This window comes from Triticum dicoccoides, chromosome 2A (genome assembly GCF_002162155.2).
Source record: "Triticum dicoccoides isolate Atlit2015 ecotype Zavitan chromosome 2A, WEW_v2.0, whole genome shotgun sequence".
NCBI lineage: Eukaryota > Viridiplantae > Streptophyta > Magnoliopsida > Poales > Poaceae > Triticum > Triticum dicoccoides.
In genome coordinates this window covers 61,342,378-61,361,127 of record NC_041382.1, presented here as the reverse complement: position 1 = coordinate 61,361,127, position 18,750 = coordinate 61,342,378, and the positions used below count along the sequence as shown (strand labels likewise).

General features: G+C 44.7%; 1 protein-coding gene and 1 pseudogene across 1 annotated transcript; both read right to left on the bottom strand.

Annotated features, from left to right (window-relative positions):
- Window positions 1-2,740: 2,740 nt before the first annotated feature.
- On the bottom strand, window positions 2,741-4,505 carry LOC119353236 (NAC domain-containing protein 92-like). Its single transcript, XM_037619830.1, has 3 exons — window positions 4,211-4,505; window positions 3,840-4,126; window positions 2,741-3,678 (listed from the first exon to the last, which is right to left on the bottom strand). Exons 1-3 carry the CDS (start codon window positions 4,404-4,406, stop codon window positions 3,097-3,099), a joined length of 1,065 nt encoding a protein of 354 aa, XP_037475727.1. The 5' UTR covers window positions 4,407-4,505; the 3' UTR covers window positions 2,741-3,096.
- A 1,531-nt stretch (window positions 4,506-6,036) lies between these two features.
- Window positions 6,037-18,723, bottom strand: LOC119357592 (annotated as a pseudogene).
- Between the last annotated feature and the right edge of the window lie 27 nt (window positions 18,724-18,750).

Genomic DNA, 18,750 nt, shown 5'->3' with positions numbered 1-18,750 from the left:
TTGATGACGACGTCCCGTGGCCTGGAAAATGAATGCGAACAATTGGGTACACGCATGCATCGGAACCGGTTCGAGTCCTGTGCGACGTACAGTACCAGGCGAGGCCCCATGCTTCTTCGATCATTTGAACTAATCACTGTTTTTTGAACTTAGAGTAGTGGTCTAAACACTCTTATATTTCTTTACATAGAAAATACGTAAGCCCCAAATCCAAAACAAAACTAATCAAGTGCGCCCGATGTTGGAATTGCACCAACAATTTAATTATATAAAAACAATTCCCGTATGAAGAACCCACTTCAATCCAAGAAAACGGTATGTTGAAGTCGAATTGAAGGGTTCCACTGTATTCTTCAATACTCCTTCGGCAGAGGCGGAGCTACAGCAAGGTCAAATGTTGCGGCCTGTGCAATTTGATTTATTAGCTTTTTAGGAAAAGAAGAGGGTCTGAAATACAACTATGTCTACGAGCGCCGCAAATGAACCTTCGGTTCTTCCCAATCTATATGTAAATCGGTGAGCCGTGAAAGCAAATTTGACCATATGATCCACCTAGCTTGCCAACTGTAGCCCCGCTAATGTCCTATAAGTCGTGTGTTCGAAACATCTCGGTCACTTTTTTGCTATATTTGGAAAGAAAAATAAATTGCTAGATAAATTCAATAGGCGACCACTGCAGGGAAAGCACGTGGAACTACTCGAAGGTTCAAACCATCCAGACCACTACTTTTGGAACCATAAATAAACGTGTAGAGTCAAAACCACTATAATATTGAAACCATTGAATAAACACATAAGGAAATAAAACCTGGGACATCCTGTTTGGTTTGAGATTAAATTTGCCTAAGGTTGTCTTGTCACACCTAAGGTTAGGCAAGTTTGACCAACTTAAGTGGGTGTTTGGTTCAAGCCACATCTTAGGCAAGCCACACTAGGATCCCATATCACATACACTCAAAAAGTATGACAGGATTCCTTTAGACTTGTCAACTTATGGCTCTCATTTTGAAGAACTAACCTTAGGCAAGTGTAGCAACATTGTATGACAAAGTATGGCATGGTTAGGCCTAGAACCAAACAGCCCCACAAGGAATGGGATGGAACTAAAATGCAGCTTGGCTCAGTGACCGGGCACTTCAATATCTTTAAACATATTCGTGTATATTTTGCTCGGTAAACATATATGCCGTCGGTGTTAGAAATATATTGTGTTTAAGATAAAGATAGGAGTAGGAGTTAGAGATAGAATAAGTTAAATCATGTATGACTAGCCTTCTACTCCAAGTCTCTTTCTCTCACATGTATCATATATATACCCCATATGACACGTATTATATATATACCCTATGTGGGTCAGATCAATACAACACAAAACAATGAAATACCAGTCATCCTAAATTTTCTAGATGATATTAGAGCGGTTTGTCCAACGACGCCGATCCTAAGACGTTCCATCGCTTCCGTAGCACGCCGTCCCCAGGGAGATTAATCTCCTCTACCCGGTGGCGCGGCACCCAATCAATCAATGATTAGGTCAGTCTCATAGATTAGTTTAGATCAATTAGATCGAATTATCTTAGATTGATTTATTTTCATTAGCCAAATAAATTCGTATTAGATTGATCATGTCCGATGAAGAAAACCCAGTAGATCCGTGCGGTGGCGCCCCGCCATCCTACCTCGACAGACGACACATCGCCGAGCCCTACATCGAGCCGTCTGAGAACTACATCGAGCACCCGAGTCTTCCCCGAGCCGATCCCATGAGCTTCATGGAGCTGGCCAGAATCGCGTGGCTCCGGGCGACTCAACGTCGTACTGCTCTGGATGCACGATCTAGAGCAGGTGCGCACTAAGCCCAGACACCAGAGACTCGGCTTCAATCAGCGACGCCGCGCAGCGGCGCGGACTCCATCCAGCTCAGGCGCAGGCCACATAGATCGCATCAGCACGAGTCGACAACACCAGGCGCTACAAGCGAAGAAGAGGCGATTGGGACAAAGCAACTAAGATCACGCCCCTCCAGATCACGGGAGGGCGGACTCTCACACTGGCTATCCCGACCGACACCCCCAGAACGTGGCTCTACATGTCTGCAGTCTGCAGCTCTATCGACCACGACTACCTCGATCATGGCTACATCGACATCGACATACAGAGCTAGGTATATACTTACTTATCGGCAGCAACTCAATTCAATAGTGTCCGCGTAGTCACTAGCGTCCATGCCACTCCCGATGTGACTGTGGGAGGGAATAGAGAGGGAATAGAGAAGAGACAAGGAAGGAGCCAGAAGGGGACGCATTCATCGTCCTAGGTGCCGACCCATCAGAGGCGCAATTGACGATGTCACAAGGGAGAAGATGACGAAAGCACAACACTTCATATTCAGTTGTAATCATCCACTTCACTCCCGCTACGACTGAGGGGAAATATCAAAAATATATTGTGTTTAAGATAGAGACAGGAGTTAGAGTTAGAATATGTTAAATCATGTATGACTTGCCCTCTACTCAAGTCTCTCTTTCACATGTATTCTATATATATACCACATATAAGGTGCAGATGAACACAAACAACGACACAATATCCACCCATCCTACAATTTCTACTGTCGGGGATCGCCAATCGCGATTACAGGATTGTACCGTCTAGTAACCAAGACCCCAGAATCATCCATGGCATGTTTGATTAATAGTCGAATAAATAAAACATTTACAATGGGAATAATTCAGCTCCATCAACACGCAATCAGATTTATCGACCAACACGATCGGGTTCATCCCTTAATCGCTAAACTGTATGCTGGCAATCAGGTACCTATGTACAAACTACACACCCTAAAGATTAATCAGCACTCTCTCCACTCACAGGCCATCATTATGCCTGCACGCATCAGCAAACACCCGACGATCCTCCTCGAATCACCACCGCCTAATGAACTCAATCCTTAATCGAAAGTTTTTTTTTGCGGTTAATCGAAAGTTAACGAAGCAACTAATCAGTCGAAGAGCTAGCATGCATCAACCAAATAACCATCTATAGCTACCAGCAAACTGAGACGCTCCAATCCAGCGAATAGATGGATGGATTCAATCAGATCTTCCACATGTCGGAGTAGTCCATGAGAGCCTCGCCCCGGAACAGCTCCTCCAGATCGAGGCACGACCGCGACGACGGCATCAGGAACGAGGTGTCCGCGCCGGCGAGCGCCCCCATGTCCAAGCCCAGCGCCGACGAAGACGATACCTCCGCCTTCGGCTTGCAGTACATGCGGATCGCGGCCTGCTGGTCCACCACAGCCTGGTAGGTTGAGTACCCGGCACCGCCAAGATTGCCGTTGGCCGTCGCCGGCATGAAGTAGTCTGGGCTCTGCATCTGCTGCTGCTGCTGCGGCGGCGGCTCCATCTTGATAGTCAAATGCTCCGCGTCCGGCTCGAGCGGCAGGGCGGCGCTGGAGGTGGAGCTCGAAGCGCCGGCGAAGTCGTCAGCGCCAGACGGAGAGTCCATGAGCATCGGCAGGTCCGCGTCGTCGAACAGGTTGAGGTCGGTGTCGATGAGCAAGTCATCGAGGAAGGCGAGCGGGTCCTCCATGGCCCCGCCGGCCGCCGGCGCCATTTGCGGAGCATTCTTCGCCGCCAAGTCTTTGTTGAACACCCGGCAAACAGCCCAATCGTCCTGCGCGCACGCAACAGGCAGGTTGAGAATACAACACGAGAAGAATAAGAAACAAATCGCGAGCGCGACATGTGAGCGTGTGGTCCAGAGCATCTCCAGATGCTCCGGCGGTTCGATCGATCGACAGGGAGGCGGGGACAATCGAATCTTGCTGGCCGTACCTTGGCGGTGCGGGGAAGGCGATGGGGCAGCTCGCCCTCGAGGCGGTACTCGTGCATCACCCACGGCGTCTTCCCGCCGCTGGGTGCGCGGCCGGTGTAGAAGACGAGCGTCTTCTTCATGCCGACGAGGACGGCGTCCCGGCCCTTGCCGCGAAAGATCTCCTTATCCTTCCCCGTCGCCTTCCAGTACCCCTTCTCCGTCGCGCGGTTGGTGCGCGTCCCCGTCGGGTACTTCCGGCCCTTGTGCACGAAAAAGAACCACTCCTTCTCGCCCATCTTCGCCTTCCCTGCAAAACGAACCGCCGGCCATGAGCGCGCTGCAAATCGAATCAAACGAACGCTCCTGTCAAGGAGGGAGTAGTAGTACTCACCGGGGAGATCCCACGGCTCGGTCTTGTTGAGGTCGACGTCGGCGATCACTTGGCAGGAAAAGGATTCGCGGAGGACCTTGCGGGTGAGGTAGTGGGTGACCACCTCTTCGTCGATGGGGTGGAACCGGAAGCCCGGTGGAAGCGCCAGCTTCGGCTCCTCCACCTCCAGATCCATCACCGCCGTCACGTCGGACATCGCGGCGGCACCCTCTCGGATCTACTGCCTTGCTACGCTGTGGAAGAACTTGATGGGAGCGGGGGCTGAGGAGGACTAGATATGTGGAGAGGTGATTGTCTGAACGGTTTGGGGTTTGGAAGAGCGGCCGGGTGGGGGTGCTTATATAGCGTGAGGAAACTCACGGCAGTAATAATTCCAAGGCAGTAAATTAATGCTCCTACGACCAAGCGGCTAAGCATGTCCGAATGAATCGCTCATGATAACATCCTGGATAACGACTACAATCATCTAGAGTTAATAGGTTGCTACATATCCCGCAAAACAAATTAATATAGGTTGCTAAAATGATTTTAAATCACGGATGAAACTGACGCAATTCACGGCGCTATCTCCGTTCAGAAACTGCCCCGTAATTTGAATGCCGTTGTGAATCGCGGGAGATGATGCTAAAATCGTCCGAGATGGAGCATTTCCTGCCGCTAAATTCTTTCTTCGGCGATTTTAATCCTTGGTTGCTAATGATACTACTTCTGGATAAGCACTATGTAATCACCAAGTGTTAACCTGCTAATGATAAGTGCTAATTCTATTTGACACACACACAGTTACGTACTCCCTCTGTTCCGAAATAGATGACCCAGCTTTATACTAACTTTGTACTAAAGTTAGTACAAAGTTGAGTCATGTATTTTGGAACGGAGAAAGTAGCTGTTAATGATTATGTACACACCGTTAGGTAGTTAGTAGTGCACACGTCAGTGTCCCTGCTGTTTTTGTGTGTGACCGAGAAAAAGAGCGGCTGATAATTCATCCCAGAATTCCACTTGTACTGTTGTCATGAAAGATACCGGTAACAACGAGCCTTAACATGTAGCTGTTCCTGGCGAGGTCGTCCATATGCAGCCACAGAAAATTCAGAAAAAAAAGGACGACGACTTCGGGAGTGAAAGCATACCGGTATGCGTTGTCAAATCGAGGGTTAAATCTGTAGTTTCAAGATCCTTTTCTCACTAACCGGACACGTACTGATACCGAACAACACACAAAATGGCACGTGAAATGCACTATTTATATGCAGTGACTAATCAGACCTGGCAGTTGAATCCACGGAGTTTACCGACGAGACGAATTTTTAACGGAGACGGTAGGTAGATGACTCGTATAGTAAAGTGCAAACTGATTTGAATTTGTTCAGGGGAAGATATCAAAATGTTTGGCAGTGCAGAACAGTATGTACCACCACATATTCCACTTGCATTGTGCTTAGAGAAAATGTGTTGATAAACTGCGACCATTTTCTCTTACGCGAGTAGTCCTCATGCCGTTTTACGGTTCTCCCAAATCTACCTTATAAAAAAGTCTACCGTCGATATACGTTTATCATCTTCTAATTCTTTTTTTAAAATGTTCTTTTCTTCTAATTGAAAAATACTCCCTCCTTCCTACAACTAGCTTGAAAAATAATTTTATATCATGGGACGGAGGGAGTAGTAGTTTTGTCTGTTACTCAGGAAAAAAAATGCACCCAAATACTTAGCCACTAAGCACTAGTATGTTATCAACGATCTTAATTTTGACGTGTATAGTGCTTGGATCAGCCAGGATATACACTTATCTATGTATACGCAAAGACTAAATCTTGAGTGCATTAAATGCACTTGGAATTAACATTCCTATCTCGTATAATCAATTCGATTGTGTAGTGGGCGCTACGGAAAAATCCGGCCATGACGCTGCGGAGGTGCGAAATGCCGTGGTTGGTCCTATCACAAGTCACAGGAGTATCTGGAAAAAATAATATGTGTAATTAATTCAGCAAATCATGCCATATCTGTAAACTAGATACAGTTGCAACCTATGCAGTTTCGTGGACATTTCTTCGCCTGTCCATACCCTGGCTGGCTTTTCTGGAGCTGAAATATTATCCCATATCTGTAATGCATCCTAGATTGCTAGTACGAAAAAGAAATGGTCATCTGAATTTTGTATGTGAAGTAATTAGCATAATATTCAACCAAAACCAAGCGTTTCCTCGCACACAGCAATTCAAAAACCAGTGGGTTCAGAACAATACCGAAGAAGATAATGCTATACATGTATGCAATCATCAACTGATTACCGAAGCTATTTAGTGGCTAACACTTCCATAATTGCTCATGGCTTTGTTGCTAGAAGCTGCACGACGGGGAATCTCGATCCACAAATATACGGCATGGTGTTTGGTGGACCTGATCATCGGTCAGACTCAGAGTCCCTGTCGCCGCTCACATTGTCAGTTTCCGGAAGCAGACAAGCCTTCCTTATCATTCCTCGACAGCAACACTGTACCTGCTGCCATCTCTGAAGTTCACGGATATGGATTGAAATGAAAGTTTCGTTGGCATAAAATTCTCACAACGTGACATATAAAACCCCCAACCTATGAGAGGAAGAGGGAGATTCTCTGGAGATGTTTTACTCCAAAGCCGCGCCAATTTTAAACGTGAATTTTATATTGCTGTGGTCTCCCACGATCGCAGGCCGAGGCCAGGATCGATTGATTTGCTTGGTTCCAAAGGGCAGAAACGAAATGCAAATGCATGGCAGATGCAAAAGCCTTCTCACCTAATCATCTGCTGATATAGTACCATCCTTTTTGCTTGATTCTTCTCTCTTTTTGCTCTTTTTGTCCCGGCACGGGCGTAGTGTTATTTGTGCTTGAAGGGTGCAAATTCACTGCCAAGAGACGGGTGTTCGCCAGTGCTAGCATAGTACGTAGTAGTATGCGCTACTACTGGTGGCCTACGAAAACCTTTTTCAGTTGATTAACTCCTGGAAAGATTTCAGATAAAAAACTCCTGGAAAGATTTCGGTGACTTGATCCACCCCGTAGGAAGTAGCAACGGTCGTAGCCTTCCGTTGCGTGGCCGGTTACGTGGGTCCCGTCCTCATTTTCGTTTTGGAGGGTGAGCGACGAGGCACCGCCGTCACCCGGCCCGGGTCCAGCTCAAGGCTGTGCGTCGCAGCGACGTTTGCGACGGGATTCATGTGGCTTCCAGCTCACTCCAACGTGCTGCAGCTTCGGTGCCACCATTCCCTTGGCAGGATGCTCGGGCAGTGATCGGATAAGAGAACATCTATAACCTAATTAAGGCAAAGGAAGGATGTTAAACAAAAGGATATGTAAATTCGATAAGTAGAAAGATTTCCGTCTACCAATCACGTTGGAGAAGTTATTTTGATCCCAAGATCTTTATAGAGGGCTTGAATTTCAGGGCATAGACGAACCGTTTCACCGAGGAGGTGGAAAATGCAGTCAACCGAAAGCCAGGAGACAATGCACCCGGTCCGGACGGCTTTACCGGCGCCTTTTTCCCAAAAAGAAATATCCAGGTAAACAGAACGTTATGAAAGCCATTTACCTGTTCTTACGTTATGAAAAATGCCGTCAACCGAAAGCCGGGAGACAAGGCACCCGGTCCGGGCGGCTTTACCGGCGCCTTTTCCAAAAGAAAAAATATCCGGGTAAACAGGACGTTATGGAAGCCATTTACCTATTCTGGAACGCCCATGTTTATTCAATTTTTAATGTCTTAACTCTGCAAATCTTGTACCCTTGCCTAAGAAAGCGGAGGTGGAAGTTAACACTGAGTATAGGCCTACTAGTCTAATTCACGCCATCGCAGTTGCCATTCGGCTCTTGCTACATATGAATAAGCTCATTTCTAATGCTCAGAGTGCGTTCATCCAGAAAGAGAAACATTCACGGACTTCATTAGAAACCTTGCACGAAGGCTCCTAAGAAATGAAAGCATCCTCACTCCACCGAGGGACCTTCTTCTCCGCCGTGGGACTCCGCCCCACGGGCAAAGGTGGCGGCTTAGGCGAGACAAGGCAGAAGACATCCCCAAAGGACGTCTGGTGTGTAAACATGATCTTCCAAGGGCTTGAATCCGAGCACGCCCAGAAACAAGCTTCCCCATACAAAACTTCTCCTGCTTGTTCTTGATTTTTTAGCTCAAAATAATTGATTTTTTTAAAATATAAAAACATGCAGAAAACATCAACTAGCACTACACACTGAATTAATAGGTTATTTCAAAAAAATAATAAAAATTGGTGTCAAAACTATGCCAAAATGATATAAACATGCCATGAAAAAATTAAAAATTGTAGATATGTTTCAGACCTATCAGGTGCCTCGGCGTGAACAGAACACGTAAAACCCTAATTTAACCATATATGATGTTTTTGTATCAGTGGAACCCCACAAACCCTACTTTAAGCATCTAGGGTGCCTCGGCATCAACGGAACACCTAAAACCCTAATTTAACCATCTAGGGTGTCTCAGCGCTGATGGAAGTCCTAAAATTAATGCATCCAACAACATCATATATAAATTACTAGAAGGTTCACACACTCAAACTAACTTAGTTATCATAAGCATATCAAGAAGGTTCACATACTCAAACTAAACATAGTTCAGTAGATTCGTCACACTCAGTAGTTCACATACTCAACCTAACAAGCCATAGTTCAAAGTTTCAGACTAAAGATTTGTTCAAAAGATACATAATGACCAAGATAATCAGATTATATCTTATTCTTCGTCACAAATGGCATTGGTGCCCTTGAGCTTGATCTTGTTCTTTTGACTGGCGTTCATGAGGTCGACAACGTAAAACTCCAAGTTCCTCCTCTAAGTGTTGAGCTTTTCCTTCTCTTTCAGATGTGTGAACGTCAAATTCCTAATGACACTGGCTTGAGCAACCTGGATGTGCTTCATCCTTCAGTTTAGTGTTTTCAACCTCCATTGTACCAAGCTCTTGCTTCAAAATGCCCATGTTGTTGTCCAAAACAAAGATCTTCTCTCCTCATTGTCCCTCCAACTCTATTGATAATTGTATTCTTGAGAACTATTCTCCTAGGACATCTCTTGGGACATCCACAACCAACTTGACATGGTTGTCCTCTATTTTCATTTTTTATCCCATAACACCGTGGACACTAGATGAATGTTCCAGGCATGCAATCCTATTAGTATGTTTGTTCTCATCATACAAACCCCTTAACTTGTGCAGAGCAATCTGCAGTGAGTCTGGCCTCTCCTGATCTGCCCACTGAACTATTCCATAGTTTCTTCCATTCTACAATAATTTACAAATTTGTATGGTGGTTAAAATTGTTAAATTTCTTCCCTATCTACATTAATCACTGCCTACTATACATGCTCAGTACCCTTTGCAAAATTAATGAATAACACAATTTACAAATTTAATGAACAAAAATAGAATTGTTCACCTCTAATTCCTAAAATTAAAGGGCCAACAACTAAATGACAGACATAATCAGAGTTGAGAGAACTACAATTTTTTTATCATGATCTACTATCACAACATGACCACATCACCATCAGATTCATGCTCAACAAAATAATTGCAATGGACAACACATGAACAGTGAACCCTAGAACAATTTGGAAACTTACTATAAAAGACATGTTAGTGGCCACTGATACGTCTCCAACATATCTATAATTTTTATTATTATATACTATTATATAATCACTTTTATATGTTTTATATAATTTTTCTGGACTAACTTATTAATTTATTAGTGCTCCATGCAAGTTCCCGATTTTTGTTTGTTTTTGGTTTCACGGAGAATACATATCTAGGAAAGTCCAAATTGATGCCAGTTTTTGGCCATTTTTTGGACAATGAAGGACCCTAGAAGCTTCAGGAGAGGTCGAGGGGGCCCATGAGGCAGCCGCATGGCCTGGTGGCGCAGCCATCCCCTGGCTGCCCCACCTGCCAATGTGGGCCCCCTAACTCTCCATTTGACCTAATTTCTAGCCTATAAATTCGCATAAATCCCGAAACCCTCATAAGAGAACCCCAAAATAATTATCGCCGCCGCAAGCCTCTATTCTGAAGTGGTCTCATCTAGAGCCATGTTCCGGTGCTCTGCCAGAGGGTGAAGCCACCATGGGAGGCCTCTTCATCAACATTGTTGTCTCCATGATGATGTGTGAGTAGTTATTTTAGGACCCAAGGGTCCATAGTAGTAGCTAGATGGTTTTCTCTCTCTCTCTCTCTCTCTCTCTCTCTCGCTTTTAATATGATGATTTTCCGTAACTAACTTGTTTATAAAAAAATACAAGTGGGACGGTCCTACTTTTTTTAATTTGAACACAGTAGAGATGCATATTCTCACCTACATGCATATACACTCATCCGTATGAATCACTAAACGAATATCGTTGAAAAAGCTAAAACAAATCTAGAGAAATGCAAGCACCAGTGATAAATATATCACTTACATCATGATGTATCAATTTCATCACAAAGAATCTAACCGTCTAACCTACAATCCTGCTGCGGCATGCATGATGTTTCTCCTTAGATGATTTGCCGTTGTGTGTCCGTTGGTTACATTTCAAGAGGTGGTGGACGGGGATTGGGCAAATGAGGTGGCCAAGTTTACTTAATTCGATCTGCCTTCAGATATCTATCCATTGTGTCCTTTCTCTATGTCAAAAACTGGAATTCCATTATTTTTAGCACTCAGTATGATTTTGGCTCTTCTGACTGGATTTCTCTCTCCTTTCCCTTCGTCAAAGTGGTGACTTGGGAGTAAGATAGAGCAGCCAGCATTATCCTGACTTGTTCTTGATGTAAGAGTGCATCGAGCCAATGGATAATTAGGTGACCTGCGTACGTACACATCGAGCGGGAACAAGTATGTAATCTCCTCTGAATCTTGCGGCCCATGACAGGAGGTTCAGGCTTTTTTCGACAGGTCACAAAGGGCGACCATCAAATAATCTACTCATTCCATTTTCTTATCTCGTCTCTTGGCCTAATCGTCTAAAGACAGAGCCCCAATAACAGCGACGTTAATTGCTCTAGCTACATGGATCAAGTAACGAGGCTCGAAGAACCTCATGCCAAATTGCACGACGGTGCACCAATTATATGGCCAGCCGGCCGCTTGATCATTCAGGGTTCCGCTTGTTTACTACTCGATCGTCCTTGTTAGCAGGTGAAAGCGGGTAGTAAATTCAACGCGCGCTAATCTCCGGGCACCGCCGTGGCACTGCCATGCCGCCGAAAGCGCCCGTGCGGCGCAGCGCCGCCATACCGAGAGCCCGGCCGGCCGCCACATGCCATGGCCTCAAGACCCAGAACGATCGACGGATAAATTAGCTGGGAAAAGGACGCGCGGGTAGGCAGAACAAGGCATCAACCTCGGGATCGATCGTGCGCGCCTAATTCATTTGGGTAATCGCAAACGGCGTTTACATCGACGACGGTTAGGTCAATGATTTGCTTGGAGCCTATATTGGTTGGTAGGGCGCTGATGCTATCGCTGATGGGATCAAAGCGGCAGACATGGGTCGAATATGGCCAGTAGCATATGTTGAGTTTACGGACGGAAATGCTAGTTTAATCGCAGTGTTTAGATCGTCAGGGACTCTGGCTAAGTAGGGCGTGGTTAGACGCGTGACAGGGATGTGATGCCCGTCCGTGGCTAGGTTAATTCACCTATTAGCTTGGAGTTTTCTCGAGTTGATCTTTTTCGTTTGTCAAGAGGAAGGGAGGCATCTCCATTTCTTCCATTCCATTGTTTAGTTGCAGGTTTGATCGAGCCATAGATGTCAATTAATCTTCGAGTAGAATGCCAGACTGGTCGATCGACGCACCAACTACTTCTTCTTCTCCATCTTTTTTCTCCAAAAAAGGAAAAGAAAAGAAGTGTTCCCTAACTCAACACGTGTCAACCAAGTCCGAATAATCAATCTGCACTTTTTTCTTTCTTCTCTGCGGCTAGCTGGTAGTAGATGCATGTATACGGCAACACTGTCGTCCACATCCACCACACGACCACATGGCACGCCCGTCACGTTTCACGGCCAAGGCACAACACTACAGTATGGACCTAGGTGCGTGCGTACGTGGTGCTCGAATGATCGATCATACTCCAAGGTTTCATGACTACTGTAGCATACTACTGGCATGCAGCTATGTCGGCAGCAGAGAATATGACGTTCGGATCGACCCTGGCAAGCATGCATGCACCATGCATACATGCTTGAAGCAACAAGGATCGATTTTGGAGGCTAGTGCGTGGGATTTATGGAGAAGAGAAAGAGATCGACGGCAATAAATGCAATCATCCCAGATCTTTGTCCGAACGACGTTCGCTACATCTTGATTGATTGCCTACGTACCTACGTCTTCGTGCGCGCATGGTCAAGGGACTATCCACGCAGATTTGCAGCTGTAGGAATAATCAATATGCAGGGTTGCGTTGCGTGGGAATAATCCGACGTTGGGTCGGGTACGTGGCGAGACTTCATCGGACGGGTTTGCCGCTGCCGTGCGCGCGCGCTCATGCAGCTAGCTAGCAGCGTAGCACCTCGCATGAGAACGACATGAGACGTTGCAACACGCTCAAGCGTCCCCTCTCTGGCCACATGTCCGCGCCACGCGGCCTGATGGCCGATTAATTAACCATGTCATTGTCAATATACTAGACCACATACATGGCGAGTGCGTACACCGAAAGATAACTTGCAGCGGAGAAGCATTTTTGTTATTAAAAATCAAATCATTTCTACATAGCCAAAGCGATCAAATTAAGGCATACACTCTCACCCTTATTAGCGTTTTAAACTTATTTGGAATACCGTTCAACCAATGACCAAAAATATTGGCAACACTTGTGGGTGGATACAAATTTGACGCTACTTGGATGACAGACCACGTAGAACGTGCAAACTTGCATTGGAAAAAAATGTGTTAGATTGTCTCGTTATGAGTACAAAAACAACACTTCTTACTCCCTAGCCAGTTGCGCCGTGCGAGGTTGTTTTTAATTAACACAACTCCCCTACGAAGATACTACATGAAGATTTCCACTTTTAGTTGAATCTTAGACTTTCATTTTTTATTATTATTACTGATTGGTACCTCAGAATGCGTGAGCGCATGGTACATAGAGTCTACTATGAAAGATCCTGACGTAGTAAGGTTCCAACAAAACACATCCCTGCCTTATGTCAGGTTAATCGAATCCAACCGGGATAAAAGATTATCCCATGACACAAGTCGAGGGTCAATCAAATCCCGCCTGAACGAAATATTCAGCGGGGAGAAACTGAACATGTGCGCAATAGTATTATTCTTATCGTGAGCAATGTTATATAAGGCTGGATACTGTTGTCTGAGACTGGTATTGTCTAGCTAGATGTCTTTTCAGAAACGAATCTCCGATCCGTCCTTTATCACGAAAGACCCAGCACAAAAGATATGCTTCTTTGTCGCCATAGGCCAGCACAAAAGTGCGAGTCATCAGGTTTTCAATATAGCTGAGACGCCGCTTTTTGGCCTAGATACGTGTTGTGCAGCATGGTTTGCCAAACACCATCATCAGTAAGAAGTTTGAGCAACCATTTACTGAGCAGGGCCTCATTCTTGACCTGCAGGTCATGAACTCCAAGGCCACCTTGGTCTTTCGGCCTACAAACCATGCTTCATTTGGCTAGCCTGTATTTTTTCTTTTCACCATCTTCTTGCCAAAAGAATCTGGATTTAAAATAGTCCAGTCTTTGCAAGACCCCTTTTGAGAGTTGGAAGAAAAAAAGCATATAGAGAACCATATTTGTGAGGATGGGGTTAATCAAAACCAGTCGTTGTCCAACTGAGAGCAGCTTTTCTTTCCAACTGCTCAACTGTTTCTCTAGACTCTTCTCCACATGCTTCCACTCAGCAATAGTGAGACGTCGATAATGAACCGGTATTCCTAGATATTTAATTGAGAATTGGCCATGTGACTGCCGCCTCAACGACTTCTCCAAAGCAGAACAATTGATCTAGCGTTACAAATAGATATACTACTAATCTAGCGGGCAATTCTTCTGAGCCGGGTAATCTAATAGACTAATAGGCAATGGCTACGTGCCGCTTCTTGGCACCCAGCTGTACTGGATCGACTTTGCAGTACTTGTGTGTTCATCAGGGTAATTTGTACGTACAGGAGCTTGAGAGCCATGTTCAGTGGTAGATACACAGGCTCGTCGATATGCACGGAATATCGATCCAATGCGTAGACGACATAGATTGATACGTATATACGTACGCTTGCTAGCTGTTCAATCAATGAAACGCACTGCGTATGTGTATCCGGAGAGAACTTCGTCCGGCCTGGCCTTCAATTTCATAATTGAGAGACCCCGTCGGGTTAGGACATTCGAGATACGGGTGGAGGCATGGGAGATGAACAGTAAGTCTACGAGGACGTCCAAATCAGCGCATCATTGAGCAGCAGCAATATTCAAAGCGTGACGACGACGAATCCGCCACTCCAGCCAGGAAATCGAGTATAGAAAGGAAACAAAGAGTATTGTAACATATGTGTTACAAACAAAGAGTACTGTTTTTTCCATGGGTTTTTCTGTTGTCATGTGGCGCTGATCTAGTGGTGCATCTTTTCTTTGGCATTCTCATGCATTACACTTTCTCTGGGCATGTACAATGATGCTATCTTAGGAGTGCCACGTAAGATAAATGATGAGGTGGAGGAGAGAGAACTCATAAAAAAGGCTTGTCTTATCTTATTTAAGAGAAGACAAAAGATGATCTCTTAGCACAATATGTCTCACCATATTTTTAGGAATAGCTAGTTATTAAAGATAAAGTTAAGAGATGACCCATTGTAAACATTTTTTGTCATCTCTAAATTAAATGCAAGATTTAAGATAAAACTATCTTATCAACCATTGTATATGCCTTCAATCGTTTCTCCATTTCTGTTGACAAAATAAGGTGTAGGTCTAGTACTTACGTGGCATTGACACTAGATCTTCTTCCAAATCAGCGTGTCTTTATCACGATGTACGCTTTGACACAAGTAGTGATATAAATAATTACCCTAAAAAGATATACTAAATAATTTACTCCAGAGTCCAGACACAAATGTCATGTTAGTCTACGATCAACTTGCAAAATATACAGCATATTAGCCTACGATCTACTTCCCCGGAAAAAAAATGTCTACGATCTACACCTACACTAATCTTGAACGGGTATTGCACAGGTCATTGAAAGAAGTTGGCTACCGGTACAGAAACGTCACCTTCCTAGCTAGATTTAGATTTAGATTGGTTAGCTTTTCAGAACCTCCACTGTATATGCTATTTACACGCGGGTTTTTCTGCCTGACTTTGGTGCACTCTACGCGACTTTACTGTTGATATACAACATGCAGATATATCCTTAGAGCATCTCTAGTGGAACGTGTAAATTTGGATGTGTATATCTCCATATACACGTCCATATACACCTTGCTAAATTATACATCTCTCAGTTTTTCAGTGGAGTGTGTAAATTAGGACGTGTATATTCCAACAGCTATATTTTCAAACGGCTATATTTTCAACGGCTATATTTCCAACGGCTATATTTCCAACGGCCATATTTCCGATCTATATAAACCACCCCTACCACCTCTCTTCCAGCACACTTCTACCTGTGACTTCTCTTCTCACCTAGATTTCTCTATCGTTTGTCACGCAACACAATGAACACATCCACTTGGGACATGAGTTCTTCGTCATCTTCATCTGGCGACGATGAACTCATACTTGCAGCATTCGCCGAGCGGGAGGAGGAAGAGAGGAAGAACGGTCGACGCCATGGCGGTTCCAAGCATGGACGTCAGTCAATCGATCGAGGAAGAGATGCCGGATTTCTTCTTCTGTGGGACGACTACTTCAAAGAAGTTCCTCGCTTTCCCGAACATTTGTTTCGACGAAGGTTCGTAATTAGTACACTTCTCTGCTTTGGTCCTTTTTTCATTTCCCTGTCTCATTTAATTTTTATGCACAAATTTAGGATGTCGCGTACTTTGTTCAACCGCATAGCTGATGGTATACTTGAGCATGACTATGATGATTATTTTACGCAAAAAAGAAGTGCTTCTGGAGCTCTTGGGTTACATCCTTTGCAAAAGATGACCGCGGCGATGCGGATACTAACATATGGAATAGCAGCCGATTATGTTGATGAGTACATCCGGTCCGCTGAGTCTACTAATTTAGAGTCTTGCAAGAAATTTGTGATCAAAATTTGTGAAGTTTTTGGGGAAAAGTACCTGAGATCTCCAAATGAAGAAGACATTGCTAGGTTACTTGCAATAGGGGAGGAAAGAGGATTTCCCGGTATGTTAGGGAGCATAGATTGCATGCACTGGGGGTGGAAAAATTGCCCCAAAAAATGGCATGGCATGTTTAAAGGCCATGTGAGCGAGCCCACTATGATCTTGGAAGCAGTTGCTTCACAAGATCTTTGGATTTGGCATGCTTATTTTGGTTTACCAGGGTCTCTGAATGATATAAATGTTCTTCAACGTTCTCCTGTTTTTACAAAGCTAGCCGAAGGCCAAACTCCTCCAGTGAATTATAGCATCAATGGCCATCAGTACACAATGAAGTATTACCTTGCAGATGGTATCTATCCACGGTGGGCAACATTTGTGAAGAGCATACCAGCTCCAACTAGCAGAAAGCATAAAACTTTTGCCAAGAAGCAAGAGGGGGCTAGGAAAGATGTGGAACGAGCCTTTGGAGTTCTGCAATCCCGTTTTGCCATTGTTCGTGGACCGGCTAAAGGATGGAAACGTAAAGAAATCACTGATGTCATGAAAGCTTGTGTCATAATGCACAATATGATAGTTGAAGAGGAGCGGCAAACTGGTCGGCAAAGCTGCACTTTTGAGGCAATGGGAGAAAGAGTCACAGTCTCTCGTACTCATGCGGAAGAACTGAGCTCTTTTATTCAGATGACTAATCGGATTAGAAATTTCGATGAACATGATCAGCTTAAACTTGATCTAATTGACCATGTCTGGCAAAAGTTTGGAAACGAGTGATGTAATCCATGTCTTTGTAATGCAGCTATCAATAAAAATATTTATGCAATGAGTGATGTAATCCATGTCCTCAACTAGCATAAAGCAATAAATAGTTCTTACAACTACAACATATAGCTCACATTGCCCTAGGCCGCGAGCAAGGATCTCCTTCTGCTTAGCTTGGTAGAACTGCTTTTGAACATCAGTCATACCACTTGTGTCGATGAGCATGACCCTCTCATCTAATTCAAACTGTCTCCGTGCATCCTCCCTCTCGTTTCGTGCATCCTCATTCTTTTTGAGTGCAATCTCCTCTTTTCGCAATTCCAATTGCTGTGCGTAGCGAGCATTTCTTGCCGCCTCTTTGATCTCATCCTTCTCTAGCTTTGCTGCCCACACAGTTTCTAATGACAGCTTGCAAGCACTGTCATCAGCTTTACCTCTCTTGTCCCTCTTCACACCATCAGGTCTTTTCTCATGTTCAAGAGCATCAGTGTGTATCGAGGTAGCATCAGTACGTACCGAGGATGCATCAGCCGGATCATTGGTGGCTGTGCCTGGACTTGCATCAATGGTCTTCTTTTGTTTCTTAAGAGAAGTTTCAACTTCTCTTGTCTGCCACTTTGGATACTTCGAAAACTCTACATAGCAATGCATCAGTGTGAAAGGCTTCTTTTTTTTTAAGATCCATTTCCTTGAACAAAATGTGTGCATCGTTTGTCTGCACATATAAATATGTTGTTAAAATAAGCACAACACATATAGAATATTGCACATCACATATAGAATTACAAGAAAGGCGCATACCTTTTCTTGTATAGTCCTTCCACTTTCTTCCCTATTTAAAATTTGCTGAAGGCAACCACAAAATTTAGAGGTCTCTCTATTAATCGTTGTGTAACGGCAATTGATTGCATTAGCATTACGCTCCGGCCATGATGATTCCTTGTGTGTGTTGTAGTACTCTGAAATTCTATCCCAATAAGAATCCCGGTTTTGATCTGTCCCAACAATATCCAAACTTGTATTTGTCCATGCTGCTATGAGAACCTTGTCCTCATCACTAGACCAATTTTTGCCTTTGTTGGATTTTCCTTTCTCTGTTATTGCAGAACGATGTTGCGTTGATGGAGTTGCCTGCTCTCCAATTGGACTTTCTAGTTGTGTTTGCGTGTAACCAAAACCAAGGGTGTCCAAGAAGCTTTGGTCAGTATCCATCTGCAAGCAACCAATGCACAGCAATTTTAGACCATAATCTGGCATCAAATTGACAATTTTAGACCACAGCTATGCATCTCCCCTACATCTCCTCCATCTCCCCTGCATCGTCTCCCCTGCATCTCCTCCACGGCTATGCATCTCCCCTGCATCTGCATCTCCTCCATCTCCCTGCATCTCCTCCACGGCTCTGCATCTCCCCTGCATCTGCATCTCCTCCATCTCCCTGCATCTCCTCCCCGCCGCCCC

Coding starts and splice junctions, on each gene's coding strand:
- LOC119353236 (XM_037619830.1), bottom strand. CDS start 4,406: ATGTCCGACGTGACGGCGGTGATGGATCTGGAGGTGGAGGAGCCGAAG. Junction 4,127..4,210: donor CGAGCCGTGGGATCTCCCCG/GTGAGTACTACT, acceptor TTCGTTTTGCAG/GGAAGGCGAAGATGGGCGAG. Junction 3,679..3,839: donor GCCTTCCCCGCACCGCCAAG/GTACGGCCAGCA, acceptor GCGTGCGCGCAG/GACGATTGGGCTGTTTGCCG.